Raw genomic sequence first — 17,438 nt, 5'->3', positions numbered from 1 at the left:
TTTTTTTTTTTTTTTTTTTTTTTTTTTTTGAGACAGGGTCTCACTTTGTAGCCCTGGCTAGCCTGGAACTTGCTGTGTAGACCAGACTGACCTTTAAGTCTCAGAGATCCGCCAGCCTTTGCTTCCCAAGTGCTGGGATTAAAGATGTGCACCACTGGCCAGGCGTGGTGGCACACGCCTTTAATCCCACACTCCGGAGGCAGAGGCAGGGGGATCTCTGTGAGTTCAAGCCTGGTCTACATAGTGAGTTCCAGGACAGCTGGGGCTACAGGGAGACCCTGTCTCAAAAGACCAAAAGTAAATAAATAAATAAATTGTGTACCACAACCCAGCCGCAGAGGTCAGAAGAGGGCTTCAGATTCCCCTAGAACTGGAGTTAAGGATGGTTCGTAGCCACCATGTGGGTGCTGGGAATTGAACCTGGGCCCTCTGCAAGAGCTGTTGGTGCTCTTAACCTCTGAGCCATCTCTCCAGCCCCAACCAATTAATTTTTTACCAAGAAAAATTTTGTTACTGAATTTCTGTTTTCCATAGGAAAAAAAATTTAGCAGCATTAGAAAAGGAGCCCTTTTGTGTACTGTAAAAATTTTTGTTTCACTGGTGTCTTCTCAGTTCAGTTACTGATTTCTGTCGGTGTCTGAGGGAAGAGGAAACATGCTGCTTTTAGATGTCTGAGCAGAGTGCAGTCCACGCTGCAGGGAGTTGACAAAATGGTGATGCTTGAGATTATTTTTACTATATTTATATATTTTGAATTAGATTCTTGAACAGTAGACCACTATTTATAAATTTCTATTTCTTTGATGAGAGAGACAGAGACAGAGAAAAGAAAGGAAACTCTGCTGGGCATGGTAGTTCACACCTTTAATCCCAGCATTCAGGAGGCAGAGGCAGGTGGATCTCTGTGAATTTCAGACCAGCCTGGTCTACATAGCAAGTTCTAGATCATGTTGCTGGAGCTACAAGGAAGCTTTGTGGGAAAAAAGAGGGGGTAAACCATGAGGGGGAATGTTAAAACTGTGTGTGTGTGTGTGTGTGTCTTTCAGATATATGAATTAGAGTTCAAAGAAACAAGGGCTAGAAATCTGAAATTAACCTTACATCACCCCTGTGCCAAAGTAGTGGCATTTGTTCACCGTTCCTTTTCAGGTTAGAGCATTTCTTTGGTACCTCTAATGATACCCAGGCTTATCAGAGTAGGGCTGCTTAATGAAATGTCACATACAGGCCTGAAGGCCGCTTCCCTTAGAAGGAGCTTGAAATCTGCCTTGGTCTTTGGATGGTCATATTGAAAATGGTATTGCTCAGGCTCAGGAAGTAAGAGTGCCTGCTTTGAAAGTATGAGGACCTGAGTTTGAATCCTCAGCACACGTTAAAAAAGCTGGGCCTGGGCTTGAACTTGTCACTCCACAAATGCCGATGGTGGAGACTGGGGATTGCTAGCCACCAGCCTAGCTCTAGGTTCAATAAGATACTCTCAACATTCCCAACACTTAGTCTGCAGTAATGTAGATGTTGTTGCTAACAGAAAAAATTATCTCTCAGAAAAATGTCTAGAATTATGTCTCTTCTATAGATGTTCAGTGTAGGGAAGCTGTTTCCATTATTGCATGTAAAGGATATCAGAAACAGTGTTAGAGACATGGCACGTGCAATCCTGGTGGACAGAAAGGGAGAACCAGGAAGTGAGCTCCCATGTCGGCTTCTCTCCCAAGCACTGAGTCTGAAGGATTAATAATGTTTCTCTTTTTTTTTTTTTTTTTTTGAGACAGTGTCTTCCTGTAGCCCCAGCTAGCCTGGAACTTGCTATGTAAACCAGGCTAGCCTCGAACTCATAGAGCTCTGCCTCCCGAGTGCTGAGATTAAAGGCCTGCGCCACCACACTCAACCTAATCTTAATACCATCATTCAGAGAGTCTTGAGCACCTACTAGGTTCTGTAGGTAAAACTACAAAAGACAGGAATATCCTGTTCCTGTAGCCACTTGGAAAGAACAATATCTTCATTATGTCTGCATTTCTACTGAGATCAGAGAATAGCACGGTAAGCATTGAGACTTCTGTTTTTGCAAACTAATGGAGGTGGTAGAGTTTTCAGAATTTTGATTGGGGAAGGTTAAAACAGGGTATCACTTTGTAGCTCAGCCTGGCCTAGAATTTACCACGTCGGGGTTTATGCCTATAATTCCAGTACTCAGGACACCGAGGCAAGAGGATCACTGAATGTTAGACTAGGCTGGAGCATAGTGAGTTCCAGGCCAGCTTGGACTACCAAGTGAGACCTTCTCTCAAAAAAAAAAAAAAAAGAACAAAAACAAACCAAAACACAAACAACCTTTCTTTTTGACAGTGACATATTTTTAAAATCATAGAAAAGTGAATAAAGAAAAAACATAATTTATCAGAAAATGTTTTAATTGCCTTTTACATATCTTATAATAACCCCTGTAATAAAGTCATAAATATTGTGGATATAAATAACTGCATATAAATTAGGTATCCTGTCTTTCTTCTTTCTATCGAGATTGAAAAGTCTAAGCCCATTAAATGTGGAACATTTGGTGCAGCCTCATTACAGCAAAGATATTTAGCCACTGGAGATTTTGATGGAAACCTTCATATATGGTAAGATGTTTTAAACAGTATTCAGATTGAGAAGCAGTTCTTTAATGTGTCTCATTACTCTTTCAAAAAGAGAATTATAATTTTAAAATATTTATTTTAATGTCTTCAAAAATTATAAAATTATGAGGCTTATATGGGGTTTATTTATTTAATTTTATGTGTATGAGTGTTTTGCCTGCCTGTATGTAGGTGCACCCATGCCTGCAGTGCCCACAGAGGCCAGAAGAGGGCATCATATCCCCTCAAACTGGAGGTATAGACAGTTGTTAGCCACCATGGTGTGTGCAGGGAACTGAAGCCTGATCCTCTGGAGGACCAGCCGGTGTTCTTAACCATGGAGCCATCTCTCTAGCCAGCCCTGGCCCCAGATACACAGTCTTACTGTGTGTGCTTCCTTGTCTCTGATCCAGTTTTGTTTTGTTGTTTTTTAAATATTTTTTCATATTCTGTTTACTCTGTGTATGTGTGCATGTGTGTGTGTGTGTGTATACATGCATGTGTGCTCACACACACATGCACACATGCACGCACATATGGAGGGCAAAGGACAGCTTCTGGGAGTTGGTTCTCTCCTTACACAATATATGATCCAGGGATCAAACACTAGTCATCCAACTTGGCAGCAAGCACCTTTATTTGCTGAGACACCTCCTTAGCCCTCCTGTCCAGTTTTATGACCTACACATACATATATAGATACACATATAACATACACATTTATGTGTGCATTTATTTAATCTTAATTTAGCTTTCCATATATAAGAGGAAAAAAATGGTATTTGTCTTCCTCAAATCACCATAGTGATTTCCAGTTTAATCCATGCTTTCTGGAAATACCGTGATTTCATTTATCTTTAGGGCGGAATAAAACTTCATTATGTGTATCTATATCCATACATGCATTAATGGACATCTAGGCTGTTTTCAGTTCCTGGAGTTATCTCCTGTGCTATTAGAGTCCTTTTCAGACAATCCTTGCCTATACCTGTACCTTCAAGTGTTTTACTTAGGCTTTCCTCTAGCAGTTTTTAAGCTTCTATTCTTACATTAAGGTCTTTGATCCATTTTTAATTGTTTTTGTTTTGTTTTGTTTTGTTTTAATACAGGCTGAGAGATAGAATCTATTGTCATTCTCTGTATGTGCGAATTCAGTTTTCCCAATACTATTTGTTGAAGAGGCTATCTTTGCTCCAATGTGTATGTCAAATCTTTCTCAAAAATTAGATGGTAAAATTTAGAAGTAAATATGTAAATCACCTTTTACAGCAAAAATTCTTATTTTCATTTATTTATTCTAATTATTTATTATTTATTTTTGGTGCTTTGAGATAGTCTCCCTGTGTAAGCTGTGCTGGCCTGGAACTCTGTGAGGCCCAGGATTGCCTCAGACTTGGTATCTTGGGCTGTCCTCAGACTCATGATCCCCCTGCTTCTGCCTCCCAAGTGGTGGGATTAGAGGTGTGAACCACCACATTTGGCTCAAAAAGTCTAATTTTTAAACAAAAATTTAAGTGTAATGTACATTCTTAAATTTTAGTAGTTGGCTTCAATGTTTAGGACATGTGTAAGTACCTATTTTTTTGTTTAGGAATCTGGAAGCTCCAGAGATCCCAGTGTATTCTGTAAAGGGCCACAAAGAAATTATAAATGCTATAGATGGTATAGGTGGACTTGGAATTGGGGAAGGAGCACCTGAAATTGTGACTGGTAGCCGAGATGGTGAGTTAATGGATTTTAAGTATTAAAAAAAAACTAATGGAAATTTGTGCAGTGTGTCCTCTCTCCATGGAGATCCCCTTTGGTTGCCTTGACGCTTGTGCACTTATAGTGTGATAGACAAGTTTGATTGCTTATCCCTTGTTTGTTTCAGGCTTCTGTATATTTTTAGATAGAGTATTTAGTGTTGAGTTACTTCAACAACTGCAAGGATAGTTTCCTCTGAATTTTGAAGAATTTAAGATGTCTTTACAGATTATTGAGGCAGCTGGTGGTGTGATACAGTTGCAGCTCTTCGTTTTCTTTTCAAAAGCAGAAGTACTAATACTTGTGGACATGTGCTGTTGATAGCTGGATGAAAACTGATGTTCTGTAACCTCACACTGGGCACTGTGAAAGTGCCACAGCCACCAGCTTGACTTTTGACTGTAGTGGCCAACAGAGGACAGGTCTGTGGTCCATCTGGACTGAATGACTCTCAAGGGGACAAAGTTATTCTTTCATAGAGGGTAGATCTGTTAGTTGTTTGAAAAGGATTTTTATTTTTATTTTTTGATCTTTTTGAGACTGTATCCCTACCTGGCCTGGAACTCTTATGTAGACCATGCTGGCCTTGAACTCAACAGAGATCCACCTGCCTCTGCCTCCTGAGTGCTGGGATTAAAGGCATGTGCCACCACACCCAGCTTTGAAAAGGATTATTTTAAAAGAAAAGTGAGACATAATTTTCTAAATACTCAAGAGCAGCTATGTGTAAGAAACCAAATTTTTTCATAAAAGTAATGCGTAATATAGAAGGAAAATTGACATGCAATTTATTGTACTGCTACAACCGTCATTTTTTTCTTTACCTTTCTAACTTTATGTTTTTTTTGTTTTTGTTTTTGTTTTTGTGTGTGTGTGTGTATGTGTGTAGCAGTATAAATATGATTGTGTATCTTCATTTAATATTTGTTATCTGAAAATGTTTGTATTTCCACAGCATTATTTTAGTAAGGCTGTAAACATGTCATTGTACACTCCATCACACTAAGCTATTCTTCTGTAATAACCATTCAGCATGCTTTAAGTTTTTGCTTCTTATTAGAAGAGTGGCTTAAAATAATGATAATTGATTATTGTTATGTAATTAAGTCTGTGGTAATGAACATTTTACGATTCCTAAATGTACTGCCAAATACTTCATAGTACCTGTTTACCTAGCCACCTACAGGGTTGATTTCTAGCACTCCCTTCTGACGTTGATTTTCTTTCTCTGTAAGTTTATAGATTCTTCCCACTTGTGTTAATGTCTGTGCTTGCCCACTAATTAATTTTGTTTTATGAATTGCCTTTTTGTTTTCTTTGCTGATTTTGTTATGGAAAACTCACTACAGATCATAACAATTTGTATAAACCCTGAAGAGTAAGATCTCATGTCATATTTGTGGGAATTTTTTTCCTCCATATAGGATAGGAACCCTTTTTTTTGGAGTTCCAACATTTTCTTTTCTAGGAAACACTGAAGGGGGGTCAGCAGAGAGATGAGAGAAGTGAGATGGACTCTTCATATGTCCCCCCACTACCAGCTGAGTCACACCCCCCAAATCTACTTCTTGGATGTCAGGGAAGTTGCATTTGGAGACAGGAGTCTTGAAGATGGCATGGGGTCAGTGATGCTATGGGGGGTGGGGACGGGTCTCACTTCAGAAAGACAACGGCGCTTGGAGCTGTGGGATGTTCACTTCTGTTACTCAGTAGCATATGGTCCAGCTGCACCCGAAATGGATCCCTGCCCTTTCGTAAAGTCTCTGAAAACAGGTTCATTCCTGAACAGGGCCTCTGGGGTGGAAGGTTCTGGCTCCAGCTTCACATTTAGAGCCAGCAAGACACCCAGACATGCGGTGAGGCTGCCCTGGGAACCCGCCCATTCCAGATCATGAGCATTTATGTGAAAGGTCAGTTAAAACCAAGAAACCAGAGGAAGGCCAGGTGGGGACACTGGCCATGCATCGACAGCTGCTGAGACTTGGGAGAGAAGTCGTTCAGACTTCAAAACCTTTTCATTAAATAGACAGACCCCACATCCAAGGAGAGTCCAACCTGGGGAGATTTCCCAAGGACATGCAGGACAAAGTCCCTGGAGCTGGGGCTGCAGAGCCAGAGGCTGCAGAGCCTGCTCTGGATAACTGCTCCCTAAGATGGCGTCCTTGCTGGCTGAGGGCTGGAGCTAGTCTTTGTTCTTTTTCATCTTTTGATGGAGACACAGAAAACAGAGTCAGAATCTCCCGGAAAGAGATGAAGTGAGGCCTCAAACTCAGCCAGGTATTTACACACTGAGTTTTCAAAGGCCTAACCCGATGGGGAATCACAAGGCAAACAGTGGAGGAAGGAGGGAGGGGAGGGAGGGGGCACATCAGGACTGGAAGCCTGTGGCCTCCCTGGGGAGGCATCTCCTTGGGAAGGCAATGGGGATCGATGGAGAGCCACCAGGGTCAGCTGCTGTCACTCCACATCTTTGTACTTGGTGAATAGGTTGTAAAGGACCCGCAGGGTGGATTTGAGGTCCAGGTTCACCACATCTTCAGGGCAAGCCTTGGGTTTCTTGAGCCCTCCATCCAACATTAGCTCAAAAGCAAAGGCAACGTTGTGGACCTTCTGGTCGAAGCTCTGGTCCCACCCGTCCCCACACCCCACCCGAGCTGAGAGCTGCTGGAAGCGCAGGGCAGAGGGACTGCCTACCTGGGTCTCCAGGTCAGTCACCTCCAAGTTCAGCTTGTTCAGATGTTTGTTCACAAAGGTGATGAGAGACTTCTTCACCAGGTTGAGCTTGTCAGGCGCATGGTTGAAGAGTGTGTCAAAGGCATCCCGCTCAAATCGGCCCATCATCATCTCTGTGGTTGTGGTCAGCTCCTCTGAGATGTGGCTGGAGTGCAGCAGGCCTTCCCGTTTCCTGACGACCACCACCTGCACGGTGACATGTTCAGGAAGGCGGATGGGGGCCCTGAAGTGCAGGGCCAGGGAGATGAGGAGGTGGAGGATGGCCACCAGGTTCTTCCCGTGAATGGAGTCTACATTCCAGCTCAGCGGCCAGCCATGGGGCCGCAGCAGGTCCCTCACGGCTTCCAGAACTGTCTGCAGCTTCTGTTTCTGTCCAATCTCAGACTGTGTCACCTCAGCCACGTTCAGCTTGCACCCCGCCAGTTTTTCTAGAAGCTTCTGCAGCACCTGGCCATCGTACAAGTCTTCCTCCAGCTGTTTCACATTGATGCGCTCCTCTGCCAACACGTCATTGATCCAGTCCAGGAGCACCTTGACTAGCTCCTTGAACTTGGGGTCGTCTCTGGATGTGGGGTCAATCATGGTACGCTCTTCATTCTCCTCTAGCTGGGTGTCTTCAGGGTGGACGTCCACCAAGGCGGGGGTCATGGGCGAGTTGATGGCGCTCTTGCCTTCTTCCTCGCCAACGTGCCGCCCAACTTGCCCAGGAAAGACTCGTCCTTCTTCATCCTGGGGGCCCGCGGGGTGGGCGATCGCGGTGGCGCGGAGGACATGGGCGAGTGAGCGGAGGACACGGGGGAGAGGATAGGAACCTTTTTAATGACCAGCTTTATCCCTGGAGATAAATCTCAAATTTATTATCTTTTTCGGGAATTTATTTGCCCTTCCCTGCTTTCTCAAATATATGCCTTTTAGCCATCTTGTTATATGCATTTGTACTTATAGGCAATGACACTGTTATTCTAGAACATGAATATTAGTTATCAGGGAACTGAAATTAACTTTAGGATTGTTAAACATGTTAAGGCATGATTAGAAATGTACATTTGTGTGGGTTAGAGACATGGCTCAGTGGTTAAGAGCATTGGCTGCTCTTGCAGAGGACCTGGGTTTGGTTCCCAGTACCCACATGGCAGCTAACAACTATCTCCTAACTCCAGTTTGAGGGGATTTGACACTCTTCTGACTTCCGTGAGCACAGCATGACACAGGTGCACCTACATACATGCAGACAAAACCCTCATAAAAATAAATTTTTGGAAAAGAACTGTACACTTCTATTTGCTTTGTCAGTCATAAATTGCAGATAACTTGGGAATAATTGTTAGGGTTTTCTATGTGTATCTATTAATTTAGAAATAATGTCAGATGCTAACATATAGGTTATATGTCTGGTATCAGCCACAACTTAACCAATTAGAAGTCAGAAAAATATGAATCTTTTTCAGATGTCATGCCATCTATAATATTAACATGCATATAGGAAACCATGGAAAAAGAATGGAAAAAGGAAATGTGATCATTGACTATTGAATTTTGCCAACTCACTTTTATTCATGACAGGAACTGTGAAGGTATGGGACTCAAGGCAAAAGGATGATCCTGTTGCTAATATGGAGCCTGCACAGGGAGAAAACAGGAGAGACTGTTGGACTGTGACATTTGGTAAGCTGTTGAAGAACTTCTGCATTGAAGTTCAGATGGTAACAAGCAGTGTCTTAGGAGATTCCCAGGAGTGTTTTCGAAGTCGGTTTAATAGACGGATATTGAGGCAGATGTAGCTAATGCCATTAGTAGCTGATGCCAGTCACTAGGCCATGGTTTGAATCTTGACTGTGCTACTTATTGTGTGGCTTGGGGCAAGTCACCAAACTTCCCTGTTTCTTGGTTGTTATAGTTCCAAAGCGAAGAGAATTTGCTTAGTAGTGTTGAGTGAGGAGTCAGTGTGGTAATAATGCTAAAGGTCCTAGAACATGCAGAGAGTGTTAAGTGTCAGAAAGTATTTACTATTATCATATGATTTTGTGTAATTAGATAATATTAACCTAGTTTAGTACCACATGCCATTAACGGAACTAAGTAGAACCTCAAATGCCAATGACAACCTAGCAAATCTTACTTTTTACATAGTATGCTTTCTAGAAAACAGTTATGCCATTATGTAATTATTTCTTTTATCTTTTTTTTTTTTTTAAAGTCTTTTTGAGACAGGGTCTCCCTGTAGCCTCAGGTAGTCTGGAACTCATTATGTAGACCAGGCTGGCCTTGAACTCACAGAGATCCATCCACTTGCCTTTGCCTCCCAAATGCTGGGATTAAAGGCATGCGCCATCACACCAGGTGTAATTATTATGTTTGAGAATCATGACCCTTATTAATATACTTACAATGAATAGTGATCTTATCTATTAATGCTTGCCTTCAACTGCTATATAGGCCATATTTGTTTCTTTGTATTTATTTATTTTATTATTTATTTATTTATTTTGATTCAGGGTCTTACTATGTAATTCAGAGCCCAGGCTACCCTGGAGGTTACAATCCTGCCTTCTGTTCTTCTAAGTTGGATTATTATTTATGTTGCAGTACTGAGAGTCAGACCCAGAGCCTTGTACATAATAGGTAGCTATTGAGCTACATCTCTAGCCCTTGAAAAAGTGCTTGGTTTGTCTTTTTATTCTTTGTTTTTTGTTGGTTTTGCTATTGTTTGTTTTGTTTGATTGGCATAGTCTCACTAAGTGGCTCACTGCTCTGCACCTGCATTCCTCCTATTTTGGCTTCCAGATAGTTGGAGTTTCAGCCATAAGCCACCGTGCCCCATTTGGACTTTTACTGAATCAGACAAAAGTTTTAGATTCCTAAATTTCATTGTCTGAAAATTCTTGGGTTTATAGATGAACAATAATATAAAGTTCTTACTTTGGGAGAAGTTTTCAGGATTGGTATTTAGAATGATTTTTTAAAAATTATTTTTATGTTTTTGATTTTTTGTTTTGTTTTCTCGGGTTTTTTTGTTTTGTTTTTGTTTTTGTTTTGTGTGTGTGTGAGACAGAGTCTTTGTAGCCCTGTCTGACTTGGAACTCAATTTGTAAACCAGGCTGGCCTTGAAAGCAAAGAAATCCACCTGCCTCTGCTTACCGAGTGCTAGAATTAAAGGCATGCACCATCACACCCGCCTAAAATTTAGTTTTATTTGTGTGTGTGTGTCCGTGCATGTATTCCACATGGAGGTCAAAAGAGGGTTTCAGATCCCCTGGAGCTAGAGTTACAGGCTATTGTGAGCTGCTTGATGTGGGTGCTAGGAACCAAACTTGGGTCCTCTGGAAGAGCAGCTCTTAACTGTTCAGTTGTCTCTCTAGATTTTAGAATTTTTTTTTTTTTGTATTGACACATTTTTATTTAGTGTTATTTAACAAGCACACATTTAATTTAATCAATCATTGCATTTAATCAATAAAGTTCTTACAAGATACATGATTCTGGAGGTTGTGACCAATTATCAAATGAAGTCAATTGACCTGCTGATTGTAAATGATTTTGTAATCCTAGCATGAAAGAATTGAACAACAAGTTTAAAAGTTTAAAATCTCTCTCATCTTTTGCCTCCATTAATAACCTTGATCAACTCACAGGTTGCTCATCCAGTATAGACCTACTTTAGAATCATTTGCTTATTGTTACCCTATCATTTTTCCACTACTGAGTTCATGAAAATAAATGGTGTATGAGTTCTGTATGTGTTACGTAGTTACCAGGGATCACTGTGGAAGAGAAGAAAAAGATTGTAAGAGCCAAAGGGTACAGATGACCACAAGGAAACAGTTTTCCAGAAAGCTGGTCCGTTACTCATATGACCTCACAGCAGTGGTGACAGCATGCACCAGTGCTGTGCAAGCTCAAGTCAGACAAAGTCCTATCATAGACATGGGAAAGTGGGTAAGAAATTCCAGCCCAACCTAAGGAACTTTTGGCTGTTAGGAGGGGGAAAGACAGTGTCTGTTACAAGGATTAGACTCTTGGTGGGTCCAGTGGATGAAGCCACACTGTATATATGTATGCATGTATATATATATATATCATATATATATATATGATATATATGTATATGTGTAATACAGATTATATACATAATAATATATGCATATATATGTGAGAGTACATTACATTGGTCAGGGGGAAGTAGGAGGAAGTGCAGATGGGGGTCGGCACTCTAAATACCATAAAACTATATGAAAAAAATCACAAAAATTAAATGAAATAAAAGAGTAAACAGCAGACATGTCTGTAAGAATTTGAGGAAATGATTGAATGAGTGGATTGTCTGGTATACCTGCAGGCCCTGTTTTGCTTTCACTACATACTAACTATTCCTGAGCTTGGAGTCCCTGTTCCTTCACAGTCAAAGAGGCCTCATGTTGTCCAAGCATCATAAATAGAAATTATGCTTAAGCCAGGCGTTGTGGCTCACGCCTTTAATCCCAGCACTCGGAAGGTAGAGGCAGGCGGATCTCTGTGAGTTCAAGGCGAGCTGGGGCTACAGGGAGACCCTGTCTCAAAAAACCAACCAACCAACAAAAAATTACATAATGTAATGTAATAAGGTCTCAGTGTTCTGGTAAACTATGTGTTTGAATTAAATACATTGCTTATAGATGGGTTAATAAAGCTTACTTATTTGAGGAGAAAAATCTACTTTTGAAAATGAATGATTTTTTTTATTTTAATAACCACATGATTAGAAGAAGCATTTCAACCCAGCTTTAACACATTCAATAAAAATTTCCAGAGCAAAGATTCATCTCTTTAAAAAGTGGCTTTAAGTTTTTAGGTTCACAGCTGAATTAATACAGTTATACAATATTGAACTCAGTATAAACCCTGTAAGACATAAAAATTGAATGACCCTTTAACCTTTAAAAAAGATCTCCATTTCATTTTAAAATATACTATCTCCTACAGAAAGACTCATTTTTAATGCTACTAACACTTAGATGTTTGCACATGCGTCTCTAATCTCTACGTATCTGATTATTACTAGTCACAGTTGGTTACACTTGGATTGATGGACCCAAGTCCCCCCAAATGATGGACCCAAGTCCCTCCAAAATGATGGATTTAAACTAAAATCCCCCAGGCCTGAGAAAAACTGTACAAGGAAGTAAAAATGAAAAATAATTCTAAAGAACAAGCTGAGCTGACCTTTTTCATGCTCCTTGCCCAAGCTGGAAATCATCCCAGAAATTCCCCCTACCTCTGCTTGGCACATAGCCACCGCTTTTCTGCTTGGCACATAGCCGCCGCTTGTCTTTAAAAGAAACCTGTGAACTGGGCTCTGGGCTTCTGTCCTCCGAGTGAGGTAGGAGTCCGTTTTGCAAAACGCCAATAAATCCTCATGCTTGTTGCATCTCCTGATTTGAGGACTGAGTTATTGGGGTGCGACCTCCCGTGAATGTTGGGTACCCCAGTCTGGGGGTCCAACAGAATAAGGTAGATTTCAATGGTAATGTTTATCACCTCTACTAATTACCATGAAGTAAGTTTTTGTTTCTTTGTTTTTGGTCTTTTTGAGACAGGGTCTCCCTGTAGCCCCAGCTGTCCTGGAACTCACTATGAGGACCAAGCTGGCCTTGAACTCACAGAGATCCACCTGCATCTGGCTCCAGAGTGCTGGGATTAAAGGTGTGTGCCACCACACCCGGCTGTGAAGTAAATTTTTATGCTTTCTCCTCAAACATAACTCATTTCTTTGTTGATTTTTTGTGTGTTTATATCATACAGAACATCCCAAAAAATCTTAATCATCTACCCACTTCCCAAATGGCACCCCTGCCTCCCCAACTGGAGCCCATGTACTCTGTCATCCCTGTTACTGTCCACTGTGTTGTTGGCACCCCCAGCCATTCCTCAGTGCTTGTCCATCACTGAATCTAGTCAGCCTATCTAGAGAGCCTTGTTTTAGGAAGATCAGCTGTTCCTCATCTAGCCGCAATCAGTTGTTAATATTCCTTTAGATAAGATTGGGATCCACTGTTCATTTTCCCAGTTCTATGCTGGGTTACTGTCTGGGAGTCTCTTGGGCCACCCTGGCCAACAACTCAAAGGAAGGTATCTCCTGTCTGGCATTGTTTCTTGTTTTGTAGCCTTTAGCTATACATATGGACTCTTAAGAAATTATATTGACCCCCTTTAATCTTTGGTTATACTTTCATTTTGGGTGTTTACGATCCTACAGTTAGCCCAGATAAACCAAATTATTTTTACTCTTAAGGTCATTTGAGGATCTGTTCCTCAGGGGTCACATGGGCTTGGAAGGAGCTCCTGGCTCCTTTCTTTTACTAGTTCCATCTATGTGAAGATAAGTCAAAGGTCCTGCTCAACCTTGGCTGGCTTTGCTTGGAAACATGGAGGAAATGTTGCTTCTGTGTTGACCCTCCTCTTTGTAGACTGGACACTGATTGATGTCCATCTGGTGGGGTCTCCACACCCTTAGTTCCCTGGAACTTAGTCAACCTAGGAGGGCAAGGAGCAAAAACTGTCCTTTATGTCCCTCTGACCAAATTAGCTAAATAAGCCTCAAAGTATGGCTGTTAAACATCCAAGAAGGTTAGTTCCACCAGTCTGATACTTTTAATTGCCATGTGCCATGTAGATAAATCTTGGGCAAAGACCAAACGTTCTCAGATAAACCTTACCTAGATATATATTTCTTGATCTGCTATGTATAATTTGTCAGTAAGTTGTTGGACTAATATGGTTCCCTCTGGTTTTTTAAAACTAGCTAGGCATTATTTGTCTCTAGCAGTGTCTAACCCTTCCACCATGGTTTCCCCATTTAAGGAGCCTCCATTTTTCCCATTTCTCCCTTAATTCCCTTCTGTGGTCCCACCTCTCTTGATCAAGCTCCTTCTTTTATCCCCTAGGTTCCTACTACAACCTTCCCTCCCCTCTCCTCTTAAAATAACCCCATTTTTATCCGTATCTCCCTTGTTAACACCTGTTTCCTACTGTTCTTGTTCAGATTCTTTCTTTTCCTTTACTTCCCTCGTTCCTTTTCATTATCCCGATTCCTGTAGTTATGTCTGGATATATACTCACTTATCAGGATTTGGTGCTAGGATCCACATATGAGGGAGAACATATGTCTTTTCTTGTTTTTCTGAGTCTGTGTTACTTCACTTAGTATAACAGTTTCTACTTACATCCATTTACCTGCAAATCTCATGATTTCACCTTTTTTTTTACTGCTGAGTGAAACTCCATTCTATAAATGAACCACATTTTCATTATCCATTCATCAGTTGAGGGACACTTAGGTTGCTTCCATCTCAGCTACTGTGAAAAGAGCAGCAACAAACGTGGATGTACAAGTGTCTCTGCAATAGGACGAGTTCTTTGGGCATATGCCAAAGAGTGGTATAACTGGGTCAACTGGTAGGTTCGTTTGTAGATTTTTAAGAGTTCTCCACACTGTTTTGCATAGGGGTTGAACAAGTTTACAGTCCCACCAGCAGTGAATGAGCATTCCCCTTTCCGCACATCCTCTCCAACATTTGGTATCATTTGTTCTCTTGATCTTAGCCAGTCTGACTGGGGTAAGATGAAATCTTAAAGTGGTTTTAATTTGTGTTTCCCTAATTACTAGTGATGTTGAACGCCTTTTAAGATACTTCTTAGCCATCTTTATTTATTCTTTTGAGAACTGTCTGTTCAGCTCCTTACCCCGTCTTTTAATTGGATTACTTCCTTTCTTTATTCTTTGTTTTTTGAGTTCTTTATATATTCTAGATGTTAAAACTCTGTCAGATGTGTCGCTGGTGAAGGTATTCTCCAACTCTGTGGGTTTTCTTTTCACTTCCTTGGTTGCTTCTTTTGATGTACAGAATCTTTTTAGTTTAATGAGGTCCCATTTGTTGATTCTTGACCTTGTTTCCTGAGCAATTGATGTCTAGTTTAGAAAATCCTTTCCTACACCTATATCTTGTAGGTTATTGCCAATGTTTTCTTCTAACAGTCAGAGTTTCAGGCTTCACATTGAGATCTTTGATCTATTTGGAATTGACTTTTGTGCCAGGTGAAAGATAGGGGTTTAGTTTCATTCTTCTACAGGTGGAGATCCAGTTTTGCCAGCACTATTTGCTGAACATGCTGTCTTTCCTCCAGTGAGTGTTCTTGGCCCCTTTGTCAAATATCAGGTGGCTGAAATTGCATTTACTCAAATTTGGGTCTTCAATTTTGTTCCATTGATCTATGGGTCCATTTTTGTGCCAGTACCATGTTGTTTTATGACTGTAGCTCTGTAGTATAGCTTAAAAATCTGGTATAGTACCCCCACCCCAGCATTGCTCTTAGTGCTCAGGGTTGCTTTGGCTCTCCGAGGTCTTTTGTGCTTCCATATGATTTTTTTTTTCTTTTATGTGTATGAGTGTATTACCTGCATGTATGTGAGTGCACCCATGTAGTGCAATGCCGCAGAGGTCAGAAGAGGGAACTGGGGTTAAGGATGGTTCATAGCCACCATGTGGGTGCTGGGAATCAAACCCGGGTCCTCTGCAAGAGTAGTCAGTGCTCTTAACCGCTGAGCCATCTCTCCAGCCCCCATATGAATCTTAGTATGGTTTTTTCCAATTCTATAAAAAGTCATGGGGATTTTGATTGGCATTGCATTGAATCTATAAATGGCTTTTGGTAGGATGGCCATTTTCACAATATTAATTCTTCCAATCCATGAGCATGGGCGGTCCTTCCATCTTCTGATGTCTTCCTCAATCTTTTTCTTTAAAGATTTAAAATTTTCATTGTAGAGGTCTTTAATGACTTCAGTCAGGTTTATTCCAAGATATTTTAATTTTTTTGCAGCTATTGTGAAGGGGAGTGTTTCCATGTACTTGTTCTGATTGCTTGTTATTGGTATATAGAAAGGCTATAGACCCTTGTAGATTAATTTTGTAACCTCCCACTTTACTGAACATGTTAATTTCTAGGAGTTTTCTGGTGGAATTTTTGGCATCTCTTAGATATAATATCATCTGCAAAAGGGGATAATTTAGTCTCTTATTTTCCAATTATTACTCCTTTAATTTCTTTCTCTTGTCTTACTGCTCTTACAAGTGTTTCAGGAACTATGTTAAAAGAGGAGTGGAGATAGTGGACAACCTTGTCTGGTTCCTGATTTTAATGGGAATGCTTCCAGTTTTTCTCCATTTAGAATGTTGTGGGTTTGTTGTTTATAGCTTTAATTTTGTTGAGGTATGTTCCCTCCAGTCCAATTCTAATTATGTTGAGGTTTGTTCCCTCCAGTCCAATTCCCTCTAGGACTTTGAACATAAATGCATGTTGCATTCTGTCAAAGGCCTTCTCTGCATCTTTGAGATGACCATGTGGTTCTTGTCTTTGAGCCCATTTATATGGTTTATGATGTTTATTGACTTACATATATTGAAGCATCCCTGTGTCTCTAGGGTAAAGCCGACTTGATCATAGTTGATGATCTTTTTGATGTATGTCTGTATGCGGTTTGCAAGTATCTTGTTGAGAATTTTTGCATCTATGTTCATTAAGGATATGGGTCTATAGTTTTCTTTTTTGGTTGTATCTTTGCCTGGCTTTGGTATTAGAGTGATGTTGGCTTCATAGAAGGAATTTGGAAGTTCTCCCTCCATTTCTATGTTTTTGAATAAATTAAGTGGTATTGGATGCAGATCTTCTTTAAATATAGAATTCTGCTGTAAATCCATCTGGTCCTGGGCTTTTTTTAGTCGGGAGGTTTTGTATTACTGTTTCAATTTCTTTTTGTGATATGGGTCTGTTTAAGCTGTTAATCTCTTCTTGGTTTAGTTTTGGTGGTTCCCATGCCTTTAGATATCCGTCCATTTCTTTTAGGTTTTCAAATTTAGTAGCATATAGGTTTTTAAAGTATTCCCTTCTAATGTTCTGGATCTTTTTGGTGTCATGGTATTTCCCCTTTCATCTCTGATTTTGTTGATTTGGTGGTGCCCTTTCTTTCTTTTGATTAACGGGGCTAGCAGTTTATCAATCCCTTTATCTTTTCAAAGAACCAGCTCTTGGATTCATTGATACTTTTTATTGTTTTCTATTTCATTAATTTCTGCCCTGATTTTTGTTGTTTCTTCTTGGCTGCTGGGTTTGGATTTCATTTGTTGTTGTGTTTCAAGTGCCTTAAGGTGCAATGTTAAGTCATTTATTTGTGTTCTTTCTGATTTTTTAATGTAGGTACTTAGAGCTATAAAGTTCCCTCTAAGGACTGCTTTCAACATGTCCCAGAGGTTTTGTTGTGTTGTATTGTCCTTTTCATTTAGTTCAGGAATACTTTTCTTTCTT

General features: G+C 40.5%; 1 protein-coding gene and 1 pseudogene across 3 annotated transcripts in view; one reads left to right on the top strand and one right to left on the bottom strand.

Moving 5' to 3' along the window:
• The window catches only part of Wdr92 (WD repeat domain 92), a 48,622-nt gene that overhangs the window by 5,103 nt on the left and 26,081 nt on the right, over positions 1 to 17,438 (top strand). For 2 of the 3 annotated variants that reach the window (XR_003849667.1, XM_008833829.3), the window contains exons 2-4: positions 2,524 to 2,624; positions 4,213 to 4,343; positions 8,664 to 8,765. Coding sequence is in view for 2 of the 3 variants with exons in the window: in XM_008833829.3 (XP_008832051.1) it covers positions 2,524 to 2,624; positions 4,213 to 4,343; positions 8,664 to 8,765 (334 nt within the window). In the remaining variant the exon portion in view is untranslated. Of the gene's footprint in view, positions 1 to 1,772; positions 2,044 to 2,523; positions 2,625 to 4,212; positions 4,344 to 8,663; positions 8,766 to 17,438 lie in introns of all 3 variants that reach the window. The other variant, XM_029563930.1, reaches the window with a different exon arrangement.
• On the bottom strand, positions 4,350 to 7,874 carry LOC115070511 (annotated as a pseudogene).

This window comes from Nannospalax galili, unplaced genomic scaffold, assembly GCF_000622305.1.
Source record: "Nannospalax galili isolate Female #2095 unplaced genomic scaffold, S.galili_v1.0 scaffold576, whole genome shotgun sequence".
Lineage (NCBI taxonomy): Eukaryota > Metazoa > Chordata > Mammalia > Rodentia > Spalacidae > Nannospalax > Nannospalax galili.
This window is presented reverse-complemented; position numbering and strand designations above follow the sequence as displayed.